Below are 26,620 nucleotides of genomic sequence, written 5' to 3'. Positions count from 1 at the left end.
TGCTGCTAGTGTGATGTCAGAGCATGTTTTCAGTGCCACAGGGGCAATCATCACAGATACACACGCAAGTTTGACTGTTATGATGAGTCACCGAAGGAGGAAAAAACAAAATACCAGCTAAGTCCAGAAAAACCAGAGAGGTTGGCAGCTATAGGATTGCAGACCCCTGAACCTATCCACAACAACTAGCAGTAGCCGTGGGGGGTTCCTACGGTGCCCTAGACCCCTCGATCACAGCCGGAGAGCTACATAGCCTAAAGACAGAAAGGGGAAAAACTAAACTACCCCAGAGCAGACCCCAAAGCAATAGGCAGCCCCCAACATATAATGACGGTGAAGCAAGATGAAACACTAACACAGATAGAAAGATAGGTTGAGCAAATGATGGGGCCCACGCTAACTACATAGGACAGGATAGGAAAGCTGCTGTGCTGTCTGCTTCAAAAGACTATATCAGCATTCAGGTATATTCTGAAGACAGAGCAAAAGATCAACAGATCAGAGACAAAAATGGAATTCAGCTCACCCCCGGCCGGGAATGGCAGAACTCCCAAAAAACAAGGCAAAACAAAAACAAAACTGAAGAGTACAAAGCAGAGCAGAAAAACTTAGCTTTGAGACGCAGGAATCAGACTGGTCTCCAAGAATCCAGCAGGAAAATCACCAGCCAGGAAGAAGGGCGTCGGCAGCCTTATATCCAGTCCTCAATTCCAGCCACCCAGTTATCATCTAGCTGCCCAGGTGTTTGGTAATCAGTCTCACTACCTTCCTTCACCAGAGGAGGGAGTTCATCAGACCTCAATGATGAAGGGAAAAATGAACTCACAACAGTTGACTACAGAGAATGCATACAGGCTGACTCTGATAAAATTTAACAAGGACTGGATTTCACAACAGTATTTAAGCCCTCCAGATGACAGTATCCCAACCTAAAGTCACCTAAAACTTTATTTTTTTTAAATTGTTGATCACGTCCATCCCTTCCCATACAAGCCCCATTTCTTCTTCTTACAGTCATGGCCAAAAGTATTGACACCCCTGCAATTCTGTCAGATAATATTCAGTTTCTTCCTGAAAATGATTGCAAACACAAATTCTTTGGTATTATTATCTTCATTTAATTTGTCTTAAATGAAAAAACACAAAAGAGAATGAAGCAAAAAGCAAAACATTGATCATTTCACACAAAACTCCAAAAATGGGCCGGACAAAAGTATTGGCACCCTCAGCCTAATACTTGGTTGCACAACCTTTAGCCAAAATAACTGCGACCAATTGCTTCCGGTAACCATCAATGAGTTTCTTACAATGCTCTGCTGGAATTTTAGACCATTCTTCTTTGGCAAACTACTCCAGGTCCGTGATATTTGAAGGGTGCCTTCTCCAAACTGCCATTTTTAGATCTCTCCACAGGTGTTCTATGGGATTCAGGTCTGGACTCATTGCTGGCCACCTTAGAAGTCTCCAGTGCTTTCTCTCAAACCATTTTCTAGTGCTTTTTGAAGTGTATTTTGGGTTATTGTCCTGCTGGAAGACCCATGACCTCTGAGGTAGACCCAGTTTTCTCACACTGGGCCCTAAATTATGCTGCAAAATTTGATGGTAGTCTTCTGACTTCATAATGCCATGCACACGGTCAAGCAGTCCAGTGCCAGAGGCAGCAAAGCAACCCCAAAACATCAGGGAACCTCCACCATGTTTGACTGTAGGGACCGTGTACTTTTCTTTGAATGCCTCTTTTTTCTCCTGTAAACTCTATGTTGATGCTTTTGCCCTAAAAGCTCTACTTTTGTCTCATCTGACCAGAGAACATTCTTCCAAAATGTTTTAGGCTTTTTCAGGTAAGTTTTGGCAAACTCCAGCCTGGCTTTTTTATGTCTCGGGGTAAGAAGTGGAGTCTTCCTGGGTCTCCTACCATACAGTCCCTTTTCATTCAGATGACGACGGATAGTACGGGTTGACACCGTTGTACCCTCGGACTGCAGGGCAGCTTGAACTTGTTTGGATGTTAGTGGAGGTTCTTTATCCAACATCCGCACTATCTTGCATTGAAATCTCTTGTCAATTTTTCTTTTCTGGCCACATCTAGAGAGGTTAGCCACAGTGTCATGGGCTTTAAACTTCTTGATGACACTGCACACGGTAGACACAGGAACATTCAGGTCTTTGGAGATGGACTTGTAGCCTTGATATTGCTCATGCTTCCTCACAATTTGGTTTCTCAAGTCCTCAGACAGTTCTTTGGTCTTCTTTCTTTTCTCCATGCTCAATGTGGTACACACAAGGACACAGGACAGAGGTTGAGTCAACTTTAATCCATGTCAACTGGCTGCAAGTGTGATTTAGTTATTGCCAACACCTGTTAGGTGCCACAGGTAAGTTACAGGTGCTGTTAATTACACAAATTAGAGAAGCATCACATGATTTTTCGAACAGTGCCAATACTTTTGTCCACCCTCTTTGTTATGTTTGGTGTGGAATTATATCCAATTTGGCTTTAGGACAATTCTTTTTGTGTTTTTTTCATTTAAGACAAATTAAATGAAGATAATAATAACAAAGAATTTGTGTTTGCAATCATTTTCAGGAAGAAACTGAGTATTATCTGACAGAATTGCAGGGGTGTCAATACTTTTGGCCATGACTGTACACATGTTTTCAAAACTTGCTTCTGACACCATGTACCTCATGGTCAATAAGCTAAAAACAATGTTACATTAATTAATATTTCCCATCGGAGACACTTGTGATGAGAGTGAGACCCTTCTTCCATCATCAACCATGGTATCATGCCCCTTGGGCTAATTTTTGGAGACACTATGGCTATGCCTGGACACTGGGCACTGCAACCTCTATGCTAGTAGTCCTAGCTATGTCATAATTGTTTGGCCCTTCAGACCTGTCTTGCTTCCTTCATCAACTATGATACAGCCCCTTGGGCTAATTTTTGGAGACACTATGGCTATGCCTGGACACTATGCATGCAACTACTGTGCTAGTAGTCCTAGCTTCATCGTAATTGTTTGGTCCTTCAGACCTGCCCTGCTTCCTTCATCAACCATGAGACAGCCCCTAGGACTAATGTTGTGAAGACACTATGTCTATGCCTGCACATTGGGCACTGGAACTACCATGCTAGTAGTCTACTTTCATAATTGTCTGGCTCTTGAGGCCTCCTTCCTGAATCAACCATGAGACAGCCCCTACGGCTAATGTTTTGAAGACACTATGTCAATGCCTACACATTGGGCAGTGGCAGTGGAACAGCAAGGACAATAGTCCAAGCTTTATAATTGTGAATCCCTTGTGATGATGATGATGGGTGGCTTCTTCCTGCGCTAACCATCACACAGCCCCTAGGGCAGATCGCTCTCCTTACACCACTTACACACTTAGCTGTCAGAAGGTCGCCTCCATCATCACTCGCTCTTACGACACTCCTGATATAACACTGGCACTGCGTAAGTGACGTACGAGTCCTGCTCTTCCGGTAAAAAACCACAGGACTTCAAATAGTGTTTGTACATTCTAGTGAAGCAGTGGTGTAAAACCACTTGTGCAGTCCCTGACCAGGTGCCCCCATGTTATATACATTTGTTTACAGCTTACTTTTTTTTAACATTTACACATTTTTTAGCCTTTTCTTCAGCCCCCAGACAGCTTTGTAGGGTCCAGCAGACAATTACTTGCATTTTCCATTGACTATCATTGGACTCGCTAGTATTAAGGTATACTCGGTACGAGTATAGCGAGTCCGAATACTTCAGTACTCGCTCATCCCTAGCCAGCATCACAAATTGCAAAAAATATAATAATTGATTACTTTTGTATGGAAGCAAAGATTGGAAAAAAAGAAATACAATGGTATAAAAAGCTGCTGACAGGTTCCCTTTAATGCAACAACTAATGACAATCTTTGTGATTAACTTTGGAATATTTCACTGTATCTTCTAATCGGGCTGATGTAAGAATATTATATTTCACCCAGGAGTTGTGTGACTATATAAAAAGCACCAGACCATGGCTGACTACATTTCTAGAATTTCCACATCTAAAAATAACTGCTAACTACGCAGAAAATACATCCTGCATTTGTCCCAACTTTTCTCGGTCACAGTTTACGATATATCAATGTTATAAAAATGCTGCTTGAAAATCAAGATTCGCGATCGGCACAGCAGTAATAGTACATCATTGTCGGGGCAGTTTCCTAAATATTGTCATTGATGAAATACAACCAAAAATCTGCTGCCTGCCCTAAATGAATTCCAACACCAGAAGATGATAAACTTATTGGGTCAATTTGGCGTCAAAGTCATCAGCCGTCCTTAGCGGAGTTTTATTTACTAACTACACAATTTCTAATCCACCTAATCAAAACTTCTGAAATAAGTTTAGAGCGCTGTTATTTATTCCCTTTTCTTTTGAGAATTAGCTTTTCTGTAATTTTATATCAATTGTTCATGTCTTCATCTTTTCTAAACATCACGTTGTGTGGCTTAGCTTATATTGTTTGTTTGGGTGACTTTACCTTACTTACAGTTTTACAATTATAGAGATAGTTGTACTTACATTTGTCCTGGGGATATAATTGTGGCAGCATTCAACCGTACATTATTATTAATTGTTTTCGCGGTATATTTTGGTGATGCTGTTTGTTGTGCCCTGCAGATTCAGACTCATTATTTCGATTGCATTCTCCCTTTAAAAAAATACATTTTGGAATTTTTTCATTTTACATTTCTGGCTTATATTTTGCTACATTTTGTTTTTGTTCTTTTTACTTATAGAACTAGATTTTAGCCAATCTCTCGAAAATTTATATTGGGCAAAATCATTCAAAATAGCTGTAAGATTCAATTTGATCTAAAATAATGTTCGGCCATCGTCACATCTGCTCCTAAAAGACTTGTGCTCTGAGGTCTGCCCAGATTCCAAAGCATAATAAACAGGGGTCAAGGATGGGGATAGAAAAAAAATTACGCTCACCTGCCCTAGGACCACCTCTCCGCTTCCTGCCTGGTGTTCCATCTGTTTGGTTTTCAGATCAGTCTTGTCTACAGTCTTTGTTCTGGATCGTGTTGTACATGACGCACACCAATGATCATCAATGATGTGCGTTGCGACACATAAAACCATGTGAAGCCTCGTCAGATCCAGACCGAACAAAAGACCAATCAGAAAACCAATCCAAAACAAAAGGAGGACCATGGGGAGAACTGCGATGGCAGGACAGGTGAGGGTTGTGCATAGGACAAATGATTATTAGTTTTAATTATTTTACAATCCCTCCTAGTAGCCAAATACAGAATTATATAAAATGCGCACAATTTTTCTAGATTTGTGTGAATCCAATCTGGAAAAATTCAGGTTCTGGTCAAACCAAACTTCACATGAAATTCATAACAAATTTCATCTCTATATTGCAAATTGTCTCTTCAGAGAGGAAGAGACAATTTGCATATTTCCCATAGGAGCATTGCGGCTTTAAGTCTCCCCTCCAGGCATGCTTAGTATGTCAATTTCCACAAGGAGAAACTATACTTCTTGGATCTCTATATTGCAATTTTTGGTATTGGGTAGGCATTTCATTTTGTGTTGTAAAGGTGTACAGTAAAGACAACATGTCACAAGACTAATGGGTCCTGAATCACGGACACCATGAAGCAGAAGCAAGCTGCTTCGTCAAAAACATCTAGATCAATTTTTAACACAGACCTATCAATCAAGCTGAGCTGGGCAGGAAGAAGCCAACAAGGAACCACCTTTTTGACTCTTCTCACCCCCTCCTTTAATAATATACCCTGTCTTGACGTTCTCCTTCAACACATTAAACAAAACATACCTCTTACCTGTCCAGCCTCCCAGGATGAGCAGTGTCCTCTTCATGCTCCACGGCTAGTGCAAGGGTCGATGTCATACATGGCAGTGACGACATGCACCACCATCAAGGGGCACGTCTATGTCAGCTTTTGGCCTCTGATTGGTCGGTGGCTTGAATAGATACTGCGGTGAAGGAAGTCGGTGGTTCTTTGACTCACTATACATTTCAACTGAATGCTCATCGAAGGGCACACATCTAATATATAAAGCTCAAAGTGTGTATGTATGTATGTATGTGTGTGTGTATGTCCGAGATAGGCATCCGCACCGTCGCAGCTACAGCCACAAAGTTTGGCACAGTCATACGTTTGGACCCCGAGAGTGTCCTCAGCTATGTTGTGAGGCGAAATTTTAACCCCGCGTGTTCCAATTCACCAAACAATTTTGCCCCTGTCTACATACTGGGGAAAAAGTGTGCTCGCGTCAAGCCCCGCCCCTCATTATGATGGGTATATGGGCACTGGACTATGGGATGGAGGATATGTATGACGGGTATATGGGCACGGAACTATGGGATGGCGGATATGTATGATGGGTATATGGGCACGGGCCTATGGGATGGAGGATGTGTGATGGGTATATGGGCATGGGACTATGGGATGGTGGATATGTATATGGGCACAGGACTATGGGATGGAGGATGTGTGATGGGTATATGGGCACTGGACTATGGGATGGCGGATATGTATGATGGGTATATGGGCACGGGACTATGGGATGGCGGATATGTATGATGGGTATATGGGCACGGGACTATGGGATGGAGGATATGTTTGATGGGTATATGGGCATGGGACTATGAAATGAAGGATGTGTGATGGGTATATGGGCACTCGACTATGTGATGGCAAATATGTATGATGGGTATATGGGCATTGGACTATGGGATGGAGGATATGTATGATGGGTATATGGGCATGGGACTATGGGATGGAGGATACGTATGATGGGTATATGGGCACGGGCCTATGGGATGGAGGATGTGTGATGGGTATATGGGCACAGGACTATGGGATGGTGGATATGTATATGGGCACGGGACTATGGGATGGAGGATGTGTGATGGGTATATGGGCACTGGACTATGGGATGGAGGACATGTATGATGGGTATATGGGCACGGGACTATGCGATGGTGGATATGTATGATGGGTATATGGGCATGGGACTATGAGATGAAGGATGTGTGATGGGTATATGGGCACTCGACTATGGGATGGCGGATATGTATGTTGGGTATATGGGCACGGGACTGTGGGATGGAGGATATGTATGATGGGTATATGGGCATGGGACTATGGGATAGAGGATATGTATGATGGGTATATGGGCACGGGCCTATGGGATGGAGGATGTGTGATTGGTATATGGGCACTGGACTATGGGATGGAGGATATGTATGATGGGTATATGGGCACGGAACTATGGGATGGCGGATATGTATGATGGGTATATGGGCATGGGACTATGAGATGAAGGATGTGTGATGGGTATATGGGCATGGGACTATGGGATGGCGAATATGTATGATGGGTATATGGGCATGGAACTATGGGATGGAGGATATGTATGATGGGTATATGGGCACGGGCCTATGGGATGGAGGATGTGTGATTGGTATATGGGCACTGGACTATGGGATGGAGGATATGTATGATGGGTATATGGGCAAGCAACTATGGGATGGCGGATATGTATGATGGGTATATGGGCATGGGACTATGAGATGAAGGATGTGTGATGGGTATATGGGCACTCGACTATGGGATGGCGAATATGTATGATGGGTATATGGGCATGGAACTATGGGATGGAGGATATGTATGATGGGTATATGGGCATGGGACCATGGGATGGAGGATATGTATGATGGGTATATGGGCACGGGCCTATGGGATCGTGGATATGTATGATGGGTATATGGGCATGGGACTATGGGATGGAGGATAATTATAATTTGCTATAACTAACCACAGTTAGTTACTATGCCCGGGCAGCGCCGGGCTCTTCAGCTGGTAAAGAAAAAAAGCACTCTGCCGTTGGCAGGCCTTTTCCTCAATGGACCCAACTAAGGTTGCGCCTTCTGCGACTGCTTTTGTTGCGCTCTTGACCAGTGCCATCAGCTGCAACAACCCTCCCACATCACACACCCAATGTATAGTGTATAAATGTTGATTTTTCCGTTAGCAAGTGATGTTTACTATGGGCATCCTACCGGCGCAAACCCACTATATCTATAGATAAACCAATACATGAGAATGAGCAGCGCTACTCTGGTTGTCACCATTAGATTCACTAAGGATCTGTAAACACCATACAAACCGTTTCACTGTTTGCTTACTAGGTTATTTTAGTGTTTTCTTGCTTCCGTAGGTAGTGTTTTTTTTATCACTGCCCCGGGCTCTATTTCGTTCAGTGTAAAATTAGCACCAAAATGAAATTTGACTTGTATTTTTTGTAATTTTCTGCTGTGATATTCCATGGTGTGAAATCCCACTGTCTGCTCTCTGTTTAGAAGTGCATGGATTGTCACCGTACTGGGAGGATGAAAATGTGGGAAAAGGAAGATGTGAAAAACTTTTTTTCTCTTTCCTTTTTACGTAATTTCGGTGTTGTGCTGACAACGCGTTTCAGTCTCTCACAGGGGAATCCAGCTGCTCATCTTATCTCCGTCCAACAGCAGGAAATGGAAACAGAGTGTAAAATCATCAGATAGAAAATAGATTTTATACAGAGTTTCTATGGCTACATCCCTGGCAACAAATGGCTTGGAAAGCCAAGAAATAGTATTATGTGTGTTTCCTAGCAAGAAGTCTGGAGCGATGCGATGAAATTTAGATTTGAATATTTCTGATTATGGCAACGTGTTTAGTCTGCCCGACATCAAGATTCTGCTGGAATTTAAGCTTTAAAATAAAAATGTAAGTATATTGTACTATATTATAGTATATTGTATTTTATGTCACTGTTATATTGCTCAATATTATTTATTATGACATTATGCTATTCCATATTATATTTTATTTTATTATGCTATAACAGGTAATATTAATCATTCAAATTTACCAACTCCGCTTATTTTTTTTTTTTTAAATCACATGTTCTCCAAATTCTCCAATTATCCTTAAAGACATGTATGACACTGTTCTCTTTTCCTCACACACTAATCTTCACTGCTGCCCTGTCACACACTATCTGTGCAGTTTTTTTTAAGTATTTTATGGCTTTCTCTCCCTATCTCTATGGCTAAATTGTGATCAATGCCGTCCTCTCTCTATCCAGATTCACCACAATATTGCTGCTGCATTCCCTGCCTGGGCTTTTATATTGGCTATGATAGTCCCTAATTGCTTTGCTATGCCATGTGATATGGTATCTGAAAGGCATTGTAGGGAAGCCCAAGGTCATGTGATCACTATAACATTGTAAGATTATTAATTGGACTTGATGCCCCTTTGTCTTTTTTTAACCTTATTGATTATGTATAATAAAATACAATGTAATATAATACAAATAACAAATGAAAAGAGGATAGGTCGACACTACTAATAATTGCAATCAAATTAATGGAGTAACATTTGGAGATAAATATCATTGTTGAAGTCCTGAGTCACATGTGCTTCTCACATAATTAGAATATTATCCAAAAGTGAATTTATTTCAGTTCTTCAGTACAAAAAGTGAAACTCCTATATTCTATAGAGTCATTACACACAGAGTGATCTATTTCAAGTGTTTTTTTCTGTTAATGTTGATGATTATGGCTTACAGCCAATGAAAACCCAAAAGTCGTTATCTCAGTAAATTAGAATACTTTATAACACCAGCTTGAAGAATGATTTTAAAATTCGAAATGTTGGCCTACAGAAATGTATGATCAGTAAATGCACTCAATGATTGGTCGTGGCTCCTTTTGCATCAATTACTGCATCAATGCGGCGTGGCATGGAGGCGAACAGCCTGTGGCACTGCTGAGGGGTTATGGAAGCCCAGGTTGCTTTGATAGCAGCCTTCAGCTTGTCTGTATGGTTGGGTCTGGTGTCTCTCATCTTCCTCTTGACAATATTCCATAGATTCTCTATGGGGTTAAGGTCAGGCGAGTTTGCTGCCAATCAAGCACAGTGATACTGTTGTGTGTAAACCAGGTATTGGTACTTTTGGCAGTGTGGACAGGGGCCAAGTCCTGCTGGAGAATGATATTTCCATCTCCAAAAAGCTTGTCGGCAGAGGGAAGCATGAAGTGCTGTAAAATGTCCTGGTAGATGGCTGCGCTGACTTTGGTCTTGATAAAACACAGTGGACCTACACCATCAGATGACATGGCTCCCCAAACCATCACTGATTGTGGAGACTTCACATTAGACCTCCAGCAGCTTGGATTGTGGCCTCTCCACTCTTCCTCCAGACTCTGGGACCTTGATTTCCAAATGAAATGCAAAATTTACTTTCATCTGAAATCAACACCTTGGACCACTGACAACAGTCCAGTTCTTTTTCTCCTTGGCCCAGGTAAGACGCTTCTGGCGTTGTCTATTGGTCATGAGTGGCTGACACAAGGAATGCGACACTTGCAGCCCATGTCCTGGATACGTCTGTGTGTGGTGGCTCTTGAAGCAATGACTCCAGCAGCAGTCCACTCCTTGTGAATCTCCCCCAAATTTTTGAATGGCCTTTTCTTAACAATCCTTTCAAGGCTGCGGTTATCCCGGTTGCTTGTGCACCTTTTTCTACTACACTTTTTCTTCTGCTCAGCTTCCCATTAATCTGCTTGGATACAGCACTCTGTGAACAGCCAGCTTCTTTATCAATGGCCTTTTGTGGCTTCCCTCCTTGTGGAGTGAGTCAGTGACTGCCTTCTGGACATCTGTCAGGTCAGCAGTCTTCCCCATGATTGTGGAGCTACTGAAACAGACTAAAGGGACCATTTTAAACGCTTAGGAAGCCTTTCCAGGTGTTTTTGTTAATTATTCTAATTTACTGAGATAATGACTTTTGTGTTTTCATTGGCTGTAAGCCATAATCATCAACATTACCAGAAATAAACACATGAAATAGGTCACTCTGTGTGTAATGGCTCTATAGAATATAGGAGAGTCACCTTTTGCATTGAAGAACTGAAATAAATTCACTTTTTGATGATATTCTAATTTTGTGAGCAGCACCGGTATTATTCGAGCACGCCGCAGTCACTCAGCACACAAGCATGCGCAGATAGCACCTTATCCAAGCACGTTCACGCATCACTAGTTATAATGTTTCAAGCATGAAATGCTCATTCTCAACCACTATAATTCAACACCATATTCAACAGACGATACTGCAGATTCTAAATCAATAGAAAAGATATTTTATTGAGAAAAAAAAACATTATTATTATTATTACATGCAATTATTTAGTGTCTAAAGTGTAGTAAGGTACTATATGTCCTGTAAAGGGATGAGCTGAATAATTCAACATTTAATTTGCTTTTTTTCTCCGCAATATGGATTTCTAAACTACAATAAAATCCGTGTCAGGTAAAGAGCCCCTTTAGGTAGAGATTGTCTAAAGTGTGATTACAATTTTAGAGAATCTCTTTGAACATTTTTCCGTTCCTCTGTTATCCTTCCTGGGGGGGTCATAATTACCCCCTGTTAGCAAAATGTATCGCTACACAGTCTAGGGGTTCATGCACACGACCATAAAAATTGGACTAGTGTTATCTGCTTTTTTGACACTCATAGCACTCATTCACATGTTATTCAATGAGGCCGTGCACATCTCCGATTTTTCTTGGGTCTAAGTTGTCCAAGGAAAAGAATTGGCCGCATGCATGATTTGCCTCTGATATCTAATCACACTCGGCCATTCATGTCTATGGGTCGGTTTAAAAAAATCAGATGACTTCTGAGTTCGGTCCAATTTTCATGGCGGACTGTGAAATTTCTCTGTTATTCCTACTGGAAATGCATGAATAAATTAATAACTGGGTGTTACTATTACCTTATCAGTAGGATATGTGCTTACGTAGTTTGAAAGTATCACTATGTATTGGACACTATGAGAGGAAGTAGGCACATGTCCAATTTAGGCTAGTTTCACACTAGCGTTTATTCGACGCAGCACACCGCGCCGCTAAGCCCCGCCCCCTGCCGGCTCCCTGCCCGCCCCATCCGGTCATCGCCGCCTACTATCGCACATGGACGCTTGCGATCTGCGCACCCTATCTTTAGCATAGGGTGCGCAGATTGTGCGCTGGCCGTGCCCTAGTAGGATTTTGGCGTGCGCTGCGCACTTTTGAAGGTGCGCCCGCGTGTGCTGAACGCAGCATGTTGCACTTTGGCGCACTCGGCGCACCTTCAAAAATACGCAGCGCACGCCAAAATCCTACTAGCGCACGGCCAGCGCAAGATCTGCGCACCCTATGCTAAAGATAGGGTGCGCAGATCGCAAGCGTCCATGTGTGATAGTAGGCGGCGATGACCGGATGGGGCGGGCATGGAGCCGGCAGGGGGCGGGGCTCAGCGGCGCCGTGCGCTGCATCGAATAAATGCTAGTGTGAAACTAGCCACTCAGAGGGAATGGTAACACCAATTTATACAATTTCCACCAACATCTCCTGGAGGAATAATAGGGGAGTGATTTTTTTTTTACGGGAAATACTTACTACACGTCAGGAGAGGGAACATTTTCTTTTTAAGTACATTTTGTAGGTGAAAGGACAAAGGAAGCAAGAAGAGTTACCGTACATTTTATGAATTCTGTTTATTCAATCTCTGATAGAGATAACTAAAAAAAAAATAATAAAATAATGGGGGAAAGAAAATCAATAACAGGAAAATAATCAGAACTGATGTAAAGTTTAATGCCGGTAGACTAAGTTTTTTGGTGTCTGGACTGATTACCAGTGAGACACTTCTTTTAGCTTTAGATTATACTTTATAGAATGAGGTTTGCAATTTAAAAAAAAAATGTAATTTCCATCATAAATAAAACATACAGTATTTGGATTCGCGCAGCAATCAAGCCAGGATGTACACATGAATGTTAAGTCAACAGCAACAGCCGGGACCCATCTTGACCTTTTTCTTTTTTTTCTCTTTGCTTAACAAAACAGCAGAAAATATGTTTTATGTCAAGTTTCATTAAAGAGATGTATAATATTTTATCCAAGCTTGGTGGAACATAAGAACACCAAACGCAGACGTCAAAAGCGCAGGTACATCTGTTTACTGATGAAATAAAATGTTTATCCATTATTTTGCAAGCGGGAATGAGAAAAAGATAGATTTCCATGGTGACAATCCCAAAATATTGACCTGAGTTGACTTAGCAGGAGTCATACGCACAGCGATAGATAGAAGCCCTACGTTTTGCCTTACGGAGCTGCGAGATCTCCATATGGCACCATATTACAGGAGTTTTCACCCCTAGAAGCGATGCTTAATATCGAGCTACAATGCACAAAATAGAATGAAGGGAACACGTAGATCGCACATCAAATCTCCATGAAGGAAAGTTGATAATCGTTACCGATATAAATTAAGTAACTTGTTGAGAACAAAATGACAAATCAATGGTCAGTAGGGACCAAAATTATTATCTGACCCAGGGTTGGATTCCAAATCATCCCAAAAATCTAAGTAAAAAGCGGAAATCACAGGCGTATCTAAGGTCAATTTCATCACGGCAACTCGTAATGTGACACATTAGCAGGTAAGGGCCCCATGTGACTGGAAATCCTTCAATGGGTGTGCCAATGATGGGATGCTGGGTGGTGTCCTGGGGCATATCCTCCCAGACCTGGATCACGACATCAGTGGCTCCTGGAAAGTTTGTGGCGCTTCTTGGCAGTGTCAGATGCACAGATACACAAGTGAGGGCAACGTGAGGGACAGTCAATTACGTCAAAGCCACCATCATTCAGGGTCTGCTTGCCTATTCTGGTCATATGAAGCTGAGCATTGTCCTGTACCAAGAAGAATCGATGGCCAATGCACCAGCATAAGGTCTGACAATGGCTCTGAGGATTTAATTGTAACATCATTCAGAGAAGTATATGACTCCACAGACCATGACTGTTCCACAGTTAAAGAGCCCATGTTGGACAATGATGTTGGCACCATAACGTTTACCACAATGTCTCCAAATTCTTTCATTCCTCTCACATGTCTTCAGTGTGAACCTGCTCTCATCTGTGAACATAACGGGGCACCAGTCGCAGACCTGCCAAATCTGGGGTTCTCTGGTGAATGCATTTCCAACTGGTGCTGGACTGTGAACCCAGGTCCCACTACAGGATGTTGGGTCATCATGCCACCCTTTTGGAGTCTGTTTCTGACAAATACATTGACACCAGTAACCAGCAGAAGGATATTTTCTAGGGCTATAAGGATGGGGGTAGTATAACTGTAAGAAGTATGGAGGCATTATTACTGTGTAGGAGCACAGAAGAGGCACTGTTATTGGGCTCATACTCGCGAGAGGCTCACAAGATTCTCGTGCGAGTTTCTCGCATGAACATCCGGCACTGCCGCCGGCACTGGGACCGGAACGTGCAGCTGCATAGAAATACATGTAGTCGCATGCTCTAGACCCAGTGCCGGCGGCATTGCCTGGTTTTCATGCGAGAGACTCGCAGGAGAATCGTGCAAGCCTATCTCAAGTGAGTATGAGCCCATTGTGTGAGGCACAAAAGGAGGGTACTAATACTACATGGCACCGAAGGGGAATTATTACTGTCTATAGCACTGGTTATAGCACTATACAGTTTGAATAGAGGCTGGGGAATGTGAGAAAAGTGCTGCAAAAGCAGTAAGCCAAAGATGTCTGCGAATTACATGCTGCAGGGACGAGTTATGGATGGAATAAGTGATCATGGCGGTCTGGGCAGAGTGGAGAATAAAAGTGAATGATTATGATCATCGAAAACGTCACTACTGATAATAACCTGTACAGTACACACATATATGGTCTGCAGAGTGATGGTGTAGCACTGATATTAATGGTCACTATATGGTGGTAATATTAGTCCTAGTACAGAATTTTGGATTAATTATCAGTATGACGGTATTATCACTACTGTATATGCCGGTAATATGTTGTTATGGACAGGCAATATTATTTGGCTATTATATTGCAGTATTGATGCTAATATTGATCTTGGAACTGTCATGTTTATTAAAGGAGTTGTCTACCCTGAGTAGATTTTCAGCAAGTAATGTAGTGTGTTGTATCCTAATGGTGTGTAATGCACACATCATTAGGATTCTGTTCCATTTACTGTGTCTAGCGGTCATCAAATTTATGCAATTATGCAAAATGAACATTCACGTGACAACTGCTGGAGCTAGAAAATGGAGCCGAATCATAACAGTGTGTGCATTAAACACCATTAGTATTCAAGATACTGCACAACTTGCTGAAAATTTTCTCTGGGATGAACAATATCTTTAGAGATCAGTGTGATGGCATTATTCTGCTGTTTATATACAGTGGATAACAAGTGGTTTAAATTTGGCACTAAAGTGACTTTACCTTAAAACTGGATGTCCCTCAAAAATTGATGAGAAGACGAGAAAAAAAATTGGTCCTGGAGGTGTCAAGAGTTCTGCAGAAACATTAAACATTAACGGAGCAGCAGGAATATCTGTTTCTGCATTTCATGCTTCTGATTTTATACAAGCTATGACTGATCAGTGACCTCTGATCTATGGTTTCTCCCCTGATTGGCTCTGCTACAACAACTGATCAGTGAACTCTGATCTATGGTTTCTCCCCTGATTGGCTCTGCTATAACATGTTCTATTAACTGCAAGACATTGTGGAGAATCCATACTGAACACCACGTATGAGGTCATGTGATGTTGTTTATCTATCTTCTCCTATCTCTCATATTGTTAGGCATCTGGTTTCTGCATCTGCTCTGGAGAAATCCAGAGTCTCACATTCTGCGGTCTCCTGCTGCCCATCTACTGCAGAGAAGATTACTTTGCAGCAGACCACTCCAGAGACTAAGTTCCTCTGTGCTCCTTCTGGGCATGCTCACGAGACGATCTCCCATTGGAGATCGGGAGTCATGTGCCCAGGTCCTGTTCCAGATCTCATTGGTCCATCTCGGAGAGCTGGAAGGTCCCGCACGGCTATAAAAAGCGCGCATGGCCGTTCCGCCATGCGCTAGTATAGACTATACTTGCTATGTGTGAATGGTGACGAATGCATGATTCTGGTGACTGACTCATTTGAAACCCCTTCCCTCTGATAATACGCATGTGGATAGGGAAATAGTTTAGCAGTCAGCGCCAGTCAGTGGCTAGCCTTTTCCACTGTGCTCACCGCACCGCCACGCTAGCGTCTGACATCGCGCTTGCTTTCTGGCTTTGTCGTCGAGCGGCTCAGTGTCCTACGCCGCGCAGCAGTTGCAGCCCTCCTTGGCGTCCGCAGAAGCGATGCCGCACACACGGTAGGTCTAGAGGGACGCAGCTCCTCTGTCTTGGGTCTTGCTCCTGTGACCAGATACCGAGTGTGCATCTACCTGAAGCCTGTGTCACCAACAGGTTCAGCGTTTTGTATGTTTTTTGTTGTGGCACCTCTGTGTGTGAACAGAAGCTGCTCTGTGCACTCCAGGTGAAGTTTAACCCGTGTGCATCATACCGCCATATTGCTTGTCTGCCACCACTTAGCAGCAGTTATGCCACCTACTGCACGGTGGACCCCGAGCGGCGAGCGCACTTTATTATTATTTTATTTAGTGCGTTCCTCCGTTCCTAATATTATACTAGCGCCAGGGTCTGGCTAGTGATGGCAGATCAGCAGCAACTCCTTCAGGGCATTCGCCAGCTAGAGGGATGGATGGCTACTATTGAGAGTGTCAGCGTAGCGGCAAAGTCTTTGGAGGCTGCTGTACAGGCGATTGCCGAGGCGATTTCCCGTATGTCCACGTCATCCCACGCGCCGACAGTTACCCGCCTCCCATTGTCCGATAAATTTTCTGACGATGGCGCCTCCTGTAGGGGTTTCATCAGCCAGTGCTCTATCCAGCTGGAGTTACTGGCTGCGCAATTCCCTACGGAACGGGCCAAGGTGGGGTTTATTGTTTGCCTTCTGTCGGGCAAGGCGTTGGAGTGGGCTACGCCATTATGGGAGCGTGGTGACCCAGAGGTTCGGACCTATGCTCACTTTCTTACAGCTATTAAGCAGGTCTTCCTAGGTCCGTGGGTCACACACGACACCTCTCTGCAGCTACTTGCTTTGACTCAGGGATCCCTCTTGGTTAGTCAGTATGCCGTTCGTTTCCAGACACTGGCTTCCGAGCTGGAGTGGTCTGACAAAGCCCTCATCCCTGTGTTCTGGAGAGGTTTGGCGGAGCATGTTAAGGATGCTCTCTCTACCAGAGAGGTTCCTGCAAGTTTGGAAGAGGTGATTGCAATTTCCACCAGCATTGATCTCCGTTTTTCGGAGCGCGGCCTGGAGCGTGCTCAATCCAAACGGAAGGTTACCTCGGCTCCCAACATTTTTGAGCCTCTGGAACCACCCCAGCCAGAGACTTCACTCCCAGTGCCCATGGAGGTGTCTCGCGCCTTTCTCGAGACGCGTCCGGCACAAAACTCCATCTGCAGTTGTCATTGTCAACACTCTGTCCCCCAGGATAACGGGGTCCCACAGTGGCCAAACTCTGTGCCACTGGGCAGGACCTTTGTCCCCCCCTCACCTTCGGCCGAAGGCTCTCGCGTGGGCGCACACGTCCAGGGCGAGTGGTCACTGTGGCTACATGCAAACCCCAAAACTCCTGGCAGGGTCATATTGGTGGCCGCACAGGGCTCAGGACATTAAAAAATATATTCAGGCATGCGCCTCATGTGCTCGGGATAGCCTCCTTAAACAGAGAGTGGAAACGTCCGCCGATACACCGCGGCGATCCACTTCATCCTATGCTCCGTGCGATTTTGCCGCTCCCGTCTCCCACGTGTCCCTTCTTAAACCTGGCGATCTTGCCGCCTCTGATACCTTCCACGTATCCCAGTTTTCCGTGTCATCTACCGGGACATCAGACTTGCCTTCGGACGAGTCTGAGACCTATGCCTCTGATGGGCACAGGGTGGTGGATTGGAAGGCTCAGAGGGGAGGGGGCCCTAGGATGGGGGTAATGTTAGGCGTCTGGCTTCTGCATCTGCTCTGCAGGAATCCAGAGCCTCACATTCTGAGGTCTCCTGCTGCCCATCTACTGCAGAGAAGATTACTTTGAGCAGACCGCTCCAGAGACTAAGTTCCTCTGTGCTCCTTCTGGGCATGCTCACGAGACGATCTCCCATTGGAGATAGGGAGTCATGTGCCCAGGTCCTGTTCCAGAACTCATTGGTCCATCTCGGAGAGCTGGAAGGTCCCGCACGGCTATAAAAAGCGCATGGACGTTCCGCCATGCGCTAGTATAGACTATACTTGCTATGTGTGAATGGTGATGGATGCATGATTCTGGTGACTGACTCATTTGAAACCCCTTCCCTCTGATAATACGCATGTGGAGAGGGAAATAGTTTAGCAGTCAGCGCCAGTCAGTGGCTAGCCTTAAGCCACTGTGCTCACCGCTACGCTAGCGTCCGACATCGCACTTGCTTTCTGGCTTTGTCGTCGAGCGGTAGTGTCCTACGCCGTGCTGCAGTTGCAGCCCTCCTTGACGTCCGCAGAAGCTATGCCGCACACATGGTAGGTCTAGAGGGACGCAGCTCCTCTGTCTTGGGTCTTGCTCCTGTGACCAGATACCGTGTGTGCATCTACCTGAAGCCTGTGTCACTAACAGGTTCAGCGTTTTGTATGTTTTTTGTTGCGGCACCTCTGTGTGTGAACAGAGGCCGCTCTGCGCACTCTGGGTGAAGTTTAACCTGTGTGCATCATACCGCCATATTGCTTGTCTGCCAGCACTTAGCAGCAGTTATACCACCTACTGCACAGTGGACCCAAAGCAGCGAACGCACTTTATTATTATTTTATTTAGTGCGTTTTGCCGTTCCTAACACATATGCTGGTGACCATTTTAAGTGATTTGTGTGAATTTGATGACGTTGGCAAATATCAAAAATGTTCACGCAAACGCAATTAGTTCATCTTTACACTATCTACTGTACCTACGAAAGGAGACAGATGACATCTACAGGTAGGCATATCTTTATAGCAGTGCTCTCAATGCTTAAAGTTGTATTTTCCCTATATCTAGAAAGGTTTAGGTTGGAGACCACTGCGGTTTGGACTAAATATTTATTAGAAAAGAAAGTAGACACAAAAGAAAATCAAATCAGACAGGTATGGTGGAGAGAATGTGTTTTCACTGAAGATAGTGATCAAAAGAGAAAATTAATTCTAGGAGAAACTTACTGGATCACTTCCCTTGACACAAGAGCCATAATGAGGAATGAAATGTTCCATGCAATATGCACTTTGTCTCCTATTATACATTTAGTGCATGGTACTCAGGTCTTTGAGGCATATACTGTAATTCTTCTGACTCCAGGGCTAGACATTGTGCCATGACAAGCACGCTATCCTTTCATTTCAATAAAGTACGGCAGCATTTTATTTTGTAGTTGCATCTCATTTAGATATTGTAGATACCAGAATAGTAGATAGTTTGGATAATTGAACGTTGCTAATATTGAATATACTCCCAACCATTTATAAAATGTCCCCATTTATAAAAATGCAAGTGAGCTTAAGCCTATGTGTGCACAGGGTTATTTTAGACTTTCAAAAATATTGAGTTTTCAAGTGGATGACATTTTAAAGAAGACCTTTCACAAAATATTTAATACTGAACTTCAGCTACCATGTAATAGTAGCTTCAGAGCAGAATAAAACATTTTTTATATATATATTTTAATTTTGCCTCTCTGCTGCAGAGATATTAGCGATCAAAGTATTTGGCACCTAAATGGTTAGTAGGGATGAGCGAACCTATGGAAGTTTAGATTCGGCTGAACTTGAGAAAAAAGTTTGCTTTGGGTCCGAACTTGAACCGAACTCAATAGAAGTCAATTGGGACCCGAACTTTGGTGCTGTTAAATGGCTGGAAAATAGTCGTAGTAAGGGCTAGGGGGCTGCAAAAGGTATCAATATGGGGATAAGATCAGGATAATTGCTCTGAAAACAAATTTGGATAGGAAAATGACTTAAAATAACAGAAATTTAAAAAAAAAATGTCAATAATAATGTTGATCCAGGAGGTGTAGGTCCACATAGAGCAGTGCCTTGAGTGTGTAGTTTACTATACTTGTTAATAAATAAATAAAAAAATTACATCGGGTTTCCCCCCTTTTCTTAATAATCAGCCAAGGGAAAGCAGACAGCTGTGAACTGATCTTTTTATGCTGAGAAGGGGCTAACATCCATTAAGCTTCCCAGTCTATTAGTATCAGCACCCAACTGTCTGCTATTCCTTAGCTGGTTATTAAAAATGGGGGACCATAAAAAAAGTGACATGGGGTCCACCCTATTTTTAATAACAAGTAAAGGCTAAAGAGACAGATGCAGGCTGATATTAGTAGGCTGGCAAGGGGCCCCTTCCCAGACTAATAACACCGCCCAAGAAATGGTGCATACATTGCATCCACTAATTCTGGTGCTTAGCTTTGGCTCTTCCCACTTGAACTTAATAAAGTTCGGTCAAACCCAACGGACCTGAGCATCCACCAGTTTGTCCATCTTTAATTTCAAGCTATGCCAATGATCCACTTGCAAATGCCCCTAAAACAATCAGATACACTCTTTCCTTAGGCCTGTTTCACATTTCGCTTTTTTGACGTCAGTCAAAATCCGCCAGTTTTCTAAAAAAACGGATCCACCTCTTTTTTGGTGGATCCGCTTTTTCCCCCATAGACTTGCATTAGTGGCTGATGTTGACTGACAGACGTCCGTTCCATCCGTTTTTTGACGGATCCGTGAAAATTTTAGAGGTTCCCGGGCGGAACAGACGGACTCTGAAATGTTTTTTTGGATTGACGGTCCGCTATTTTTAAGTGCGCATGCCCGGAAGGTTTGCTCCGGGAAACATTTTAACCCTGAAATCTCTCTCTCTTCTCTCTCCCCTTCCGGGCCGCGGCACTTTTAAATTACAGCCACTTGCCGGCTGCAACGGATCCGCACTAACAACGAATCCGCTGGCATCCGTTTGGCCCTCAACAGAAACGGATCCGTTTTTATCTGCTCTTTCGGATTTTGACTGACATAAACTGATGTAAATGTGAAACAGGCCTTATTTGCTTTAAGAAAATCTCTTTAGTGATGTGATTCAAGGTAATATTATCCTGTAAGTAACCTGCCCTTTGCTCTTCCTTCATTGATCCTTAAAAACTTGAGCAAGATCCATGAAATAACAGGTCGATCAACACTCCTTTAAAGACCTTGCTAATTGTTTAAGAACAAGCAATTATTAATAAAGTTTGGTCGTCATAACTATAGCTTCCTTGTAAGTCATATACCACACTTTTAGCTCCTGTATTTGGCATAACATGGTATAAATAGGGCCTTGACGGCCCATTTAATGCCAATTTTTTTTTGCTCTTGGTGACTCAAGAGCTAATGGTCCAGTTTTTGGCAAATCTCAACTTTTCCCCATGCCCTACTTCAAGATGTTCAAATTATGCAGCAATACAGCATTACCTTGCTTTTATATATAAATACCCTAGAACGCATATTTTCTTTACTGACTTTAACAGTGAAAAGATTCTTCTCACGATAATCCTGGGAATCTGGAATGGTAACCTTTTGGTAATGACCTAGCTTGAATTTTTTAACAATTTGATTCTGTCTCATTTTTTCATTTATTTTTAAGGGGAAAAAAAAAGAATTTTGTTTTAATCTGCCACTAATTCTTCATTCTATCGCTGAGCGTGGTATTGTAAGTATAATGTCATTAGTCCCTAGTTTATCGTCATTAGCAGTTCACAGTAGGTAGGTCTACTTTTTTCTAAACATGAAGTAAGCTGTAATAAAAAGAACTGATATTATTATAATTGTAATTGGATTTTCTAAAACTCGTCTTGATAAGCCCTCGGTTAGGGGTAATTTGATAATATGCTTTTAAAGTCTATCACTCTGACTCAAAGAGGTGTAACGTAGCTCTCCAACGCGATATAATGAACAGCATGTGACAGCACCCCCATGGGCAACTGGATTACCTTCATGATATTCTGTTCTGTGAAGATAAATGCAGGCTATATTTTCTGTTGTGCTTTATTTTCAATCATGGGGTTATAGAGTAATTAAAATCATTTTAGTTAATTTTTTTTTTCCCTTTACCTTTACTTTTATTTTTCAAGTCATTCATCATGTGAAAACACAACTCAAAGTCATTCTAGAAAAGTCATGAAACTTTCTTCTCTGTTTCTCATTACAATTTCAAAAGCCTCCACTTAATTGTGTGTGTGTGTGTGATAGACGAAGAAAACTTTGAGGTTTAATCTTTTTGTAAACAATGTTTGAAGAATGTTTTTAATTGCAACTTTTTGAAAATTCTCCGTGTTATATCAATCCATTCTGGTTGACTATACTTTTCCATTTATTCCCTTACATAGGCTTCTTTTTAAACCAAATTGACCTAAGAGACTTGGTAGGTAGGCCATAGTCATAGAGACATCGGTAGGCTTTTCTTGCCTGGTTAAAATGTTTACCTTGATGCTGTACCCATGTATTTAAATGTTCTGAACAAGGTAAAAAGGAGATTGGCCTTCATCATAGCACCAAGCAACCAGAGTACATATCCCACCAGGCTCCACATCCTAAATATACCACTAAGGCTGGTTTCACATTTGCGCTTTTGTGCGCAGCGCATCGTGCGCACCAGTGCGCATGTGCACTGCGCACCTATATTTAACATGACGTGCGCATGGTCTTGCGCATACTTGCGTTTTCGTGCGCATGCGTTTTTTTGTCTTTTGCGCCAGGCGCGTCAGACACAACATGTTGCATTTTTGGTTCCGCCCTGTCTCGTCAAAAAAACGCATGCGCACGCTTGCGCACGGAATGCCCAAAAACACCACATTGGAGCCTATGGGAACGCATGCGTGCGCATGGTCTTGCGCACGCTTGCGTTTTTATGCGCATGCGTTTCTAAGATAAACACGTCTGGAATGTGGTCTAGACAGTAAAAAAAAAAAAAATAAAACAAGGTGATAAAATGGTGTGGGCACTGGGATTCCACAATACTTAACAGATTGCTCAACGAGTGGACACACAGCTAAAAGCACAAGCTGCACCAATGTAAGTATGAAAAACCTAATGTCTGGCTGAAATTTCAATACATTTCTATGTACTTATGTCTCTTTTTTTTTTATTGCAGCATGTCTTCATCTGGTGAGGAATATGTCCCCGGGACAGGGCAAGAGGCAGAAGAAGTGAGTACCATGCTTCCGTATGGATTGGTAAAAATATACACATGTGGTTAATTTTTTTTGTTAAATTTTCAGACCTCATCCTCCACCACGCCGCCACCACCACCGGAGGAACGGCAGGAGCAGCAAGGCCAAGTGCGGGCAGGAAGACGTGATGTAAGTACAGACGGACTTTTTTTTTTTTTTACTTAATTTCTGGTTTATTTTCTTTTTTTTTGGAACTGTATTGAAAATTCTTTCAGGTGTTTATTTTTTTTATGTTTTTGGTAAATTTTTATTAGTATTTTTTGGTAATTTTCCTTGTTTTTTTTTGCTGCTTTTTTGGTTACAGATTTTTTTTAAACTTTTAATTTCTAGGCTGGTTTATTTTCTTTTTTTTTGGTAATCATTTTTTAAAGTATTTTTTTTTAATTTTCATGGTTGTTTTTTTCGGTGTTTTTTGCTTTTTTTGCATTTATTTTCATTTAAAACAAAAATTTTTTTCATGGCTTGTGTATCAATATCTAAAGCTCAAAGTGTGTATGTGTGTATGTATGTGTGTGTGTGTGTGTGTGTGTGTATGTTTGTTTGTATGTTTGAGTATATGGGCACGGGACTATGGGATGGCGGATATGTATGATGGTATATGGGCACGGGACTATGGGATGGCGGATATGTATGATGGTATATGGGCACGGGACTATGGGATGGAGGATATGTATGATGGGTATATGGGCACGGGACTATGGGATGGAGGATATGTATGATGGTATATGGGCACGGGACTATTGGATGGAGGATATGTATGATGGTATATGGGCACGGGACTATGGGATGGAGGATAATTATAATTTTCTATAACTAACCACAGTTCTACTATGCCCGGGCAGCGCCGGGCTCTTCAGCTAGTTTTCTAGATTTTTCATTTTAAAATCTTTCAAAGATTAATGTTTGTCTTTCTTTTCTAGGCTCCACAGCGGGAGGAGGACCTCGCCCTGGACAACGACGAGCTCATCCGTCTAGTCCAGGAGCGAGTCCCGTTGTGGGACACCCGTCACCAACTGCACTCGGACAACGTGGTGATCCGGTGGCTCTGGAACGAGGTGGCCGAATCGCTGATGGATGGCTGGGACAACGCCTCTCCCTGGGTCCGCAAGGATTTTCGTAAGTATTTAAATGCAGTGTGATGCAGCAGTGATCTTGGCCGGGATCACCCAACTGTGTGTGATGCTATTAACTCCATGGAGTTTCTATCATCACACACAGTTGGATGATCACAGCCTCCAGTGCATAGTCTTACTTTTTTCTTTTTTTTTTTTTCCACCACAGTGAACAAAGTTAGAACCCGTTGGCGCTCGATGAAGGACCGCTTCAACAGGGATATCCGTCAGGAGAAGCAGGTTCGCAGTGGTGCTGCGGCAAGGACTGGCACGAAGTACAGATACCATCGTGCCTTGGCATTTTTAAGACCGGTCCTTGCCTCCCGAACGTAAGTATTTTCTCGTTGCATTGTGTTTTATTCTGTGCTTTTCTATTCCACAGGAGCTGGCGATTGTTAATTTATGGTAGTAATTTCTTTCTTTTCTTTTCACAGCACCTGGAGCAGCACCCTGCAACCTGGGCCCGAAGCGGTCCTTCATCAAGCTGCCCTGGACCCCTCCCAGCCATCCATCAGCGAGGAAGCACCTTGCAGGTCTGCACCACAGTCATCTGGAGACCAGGAAGCTGGTCGCTCAGGTGTTCCCCTGTCCCAGGTCTCTGCCACTGGTTTTGCGGGCACTTCCCGCCAGCAGCGGCAGAGGACCTCGGACAGGCCTCTCATGCCCGAGTTCGTTGAATTGAGCTCGGCCTTTCAGAGTAGCCTCAAGGCACTCTCCGATAGACTTGAGAGTGGTATCCTCCTTTTGGACCAACGCTACAAGTCTATCGAGGGTCGCCTTGAGCGCCTGGAAGTCGACCTCGCCAGACCAGCGCATCATTTTTATACACAAATAGCTCGGGACACGGCGGAACACCTTACCCCTGACCTCCAGTTGACTGTCATGCAGGCCTGCAACAATGCTTTTATGCAGGCTATGCAGCGGAGTAGGATTATGCAGCAGTCAGCGGTGGCATTTCCACCGGTGCCACCCCTGACTCGTTTTACAGCATTACCTACTTCTGCTGCATATCACTGCACAGCCACCACACTTCCAAGCCTCGCCGGACACCAATATACCGCCCCAAGTCCGAGTGCAGCTGGACACTTACCCGCCAACACCATGCCAAGCGCTGCTCCTGCCTGGCCACCACTGCTGCCGCCACCACCACTGGATGGCCCGTCGTCACCACCCCTGCCTGTAGCGCCGCCACCACCACCACCAGCGGGAGGACCACCCCGGTATGGACCACCACAGCCACCACGCCTGCATGGACCGCCACCACCACCAGCACCACCTCCTCGGAGCAGCATCAGCTGGGGGACCCGCATTCAATATTTACGGCCCCTGCCAGGACATCCACCACCACCAGCATGCCACAGCAGGTACAAGATCCTGGCAGGCGGTCCACAAGCGCCAGGCGGTCCCCCAGCTCCAGCCGGTCCACAGCCTCCAGGCGGTCCAGAGGCTCAAGGCGGTCCAGAGGCTCAAGGCGGTCCAGAGGCTCAAGGCGGTCCCCGGGGTCTAGCCAGTCCTCAGGCTCTAGCCGCTCTAGAGAGGACAGCAGCAAGACGACGGGCCACCGTCATAAAAAAACAAAGAGGAGGACTCTGACCCTCCCTCCTCCCTCACCTCCCACTTCACAACTTTCCTTGCCTCGGCTCCCTTCCCCCACTTCTTTGGTTCCTCCTTCCCCTAGAACCCCTTACTCCACCTAAAGCCGTTCCTCATCCCTCCACACCCCCCAGTTTCCACCAACTAATAAGTAAAATAAATGTTAAATTTTTATTTCAAAATAATGTTTGGTTATTGTGTCTTTCACCGCCTGCACACACTGCGCCGTACACTATGGTTTGTTTTTCTTTACTTTATACCGGATGGTCAGCCATCCAACTCTGAAAGGGATACTATATTTCAGATTTTTCTTTTTTTTATTTTATTTATATATATATACATATATATATATATACCCATATATATATATATTTACATATACACACATATATACTGTATATATATATATATACATATATATACGTATATATATACATACACATATATACAGTGGGGAAAAAAAGTATTTAGTCAGTCAGCAATAGTGCAAGTTCCACCACTTAAAAAGATGAGAGGCATCTGTAATTTACATCATAGGTAGACCTCAACTATGGGAGACAAACTGAGAAAAAAAAATCCAGAAAATCACATTGTCTGTTTTTTTTTCATTTTATTTGCATATTATGGTGGAAAATAAGTATTTGGTC

General features: G+C 43.4%; 1 protein-coding gene across 1 annotated transcript; it reads left to right on the top strand.

Annotated features, from left to right (window-relative positions):
- The first annotated feature begins 24,429 nt into the window (after positions 1-24,429).
- LOC141095706 (uncharacterized) lies at positions 24,430-26,191 on the top strand. The gene is made up of 2 exons (XM_073581948.1): positions 24,430-24,709; positions 24,815-26,191. Exons 1-2 carry the CDS (start codon positions 24,579-24,581, stop codon positions 25,971-25,973), a joined length of 1,290 nt encoding a protein of 429 aa, XP_073438049.1. The 5' UTR covers positions 24,430-24,578; the 3' UTR covers positions 25,974-26,191.
- The last annotated feature ends 429 nt before the right edge of the window (positions 26,192-26,620 follow it).

The sequence above is a fragment of the Dendrobates tinctorius genome, unplaced genomic scaffold, assembly GCF_039654945.1.
Source record: "Dendrobates tinctorius isolate UK_male_01 unplaced genomic scaffold, ASM3965494v1 ptg000070l, whole genome shotgun sequence".
NCBI classification, from domain to species: Eukaryota; Metazoa; Chordata; class Amphibia; order Anura; family Dendrobatidae; genus Dendrobates; species Dendrobates tinctorius.
Note: the sequence above shows the minus strand (reverse complement) of the source record. Positions and strands in the feature narration are given on the sequence as shown.

Excerpts from the sequence above, each read along its gene's own strand:
- LOC141095706 (XM_073581948.1), top strand. The coding sequence starts at position 24,579 with ATGAAGGACCGCTTCAACAGGGATATCCGTCAGGAGAAGCAGGTTCGC. Across the intron at positions 24,710-24,814 it reads CCGGTCCTTGCCTCCCGAAC|CACCTGGAGCAGCACCCTGC; the intron begins GTAAGTATTTTC and ends TTCTTTTCACAG.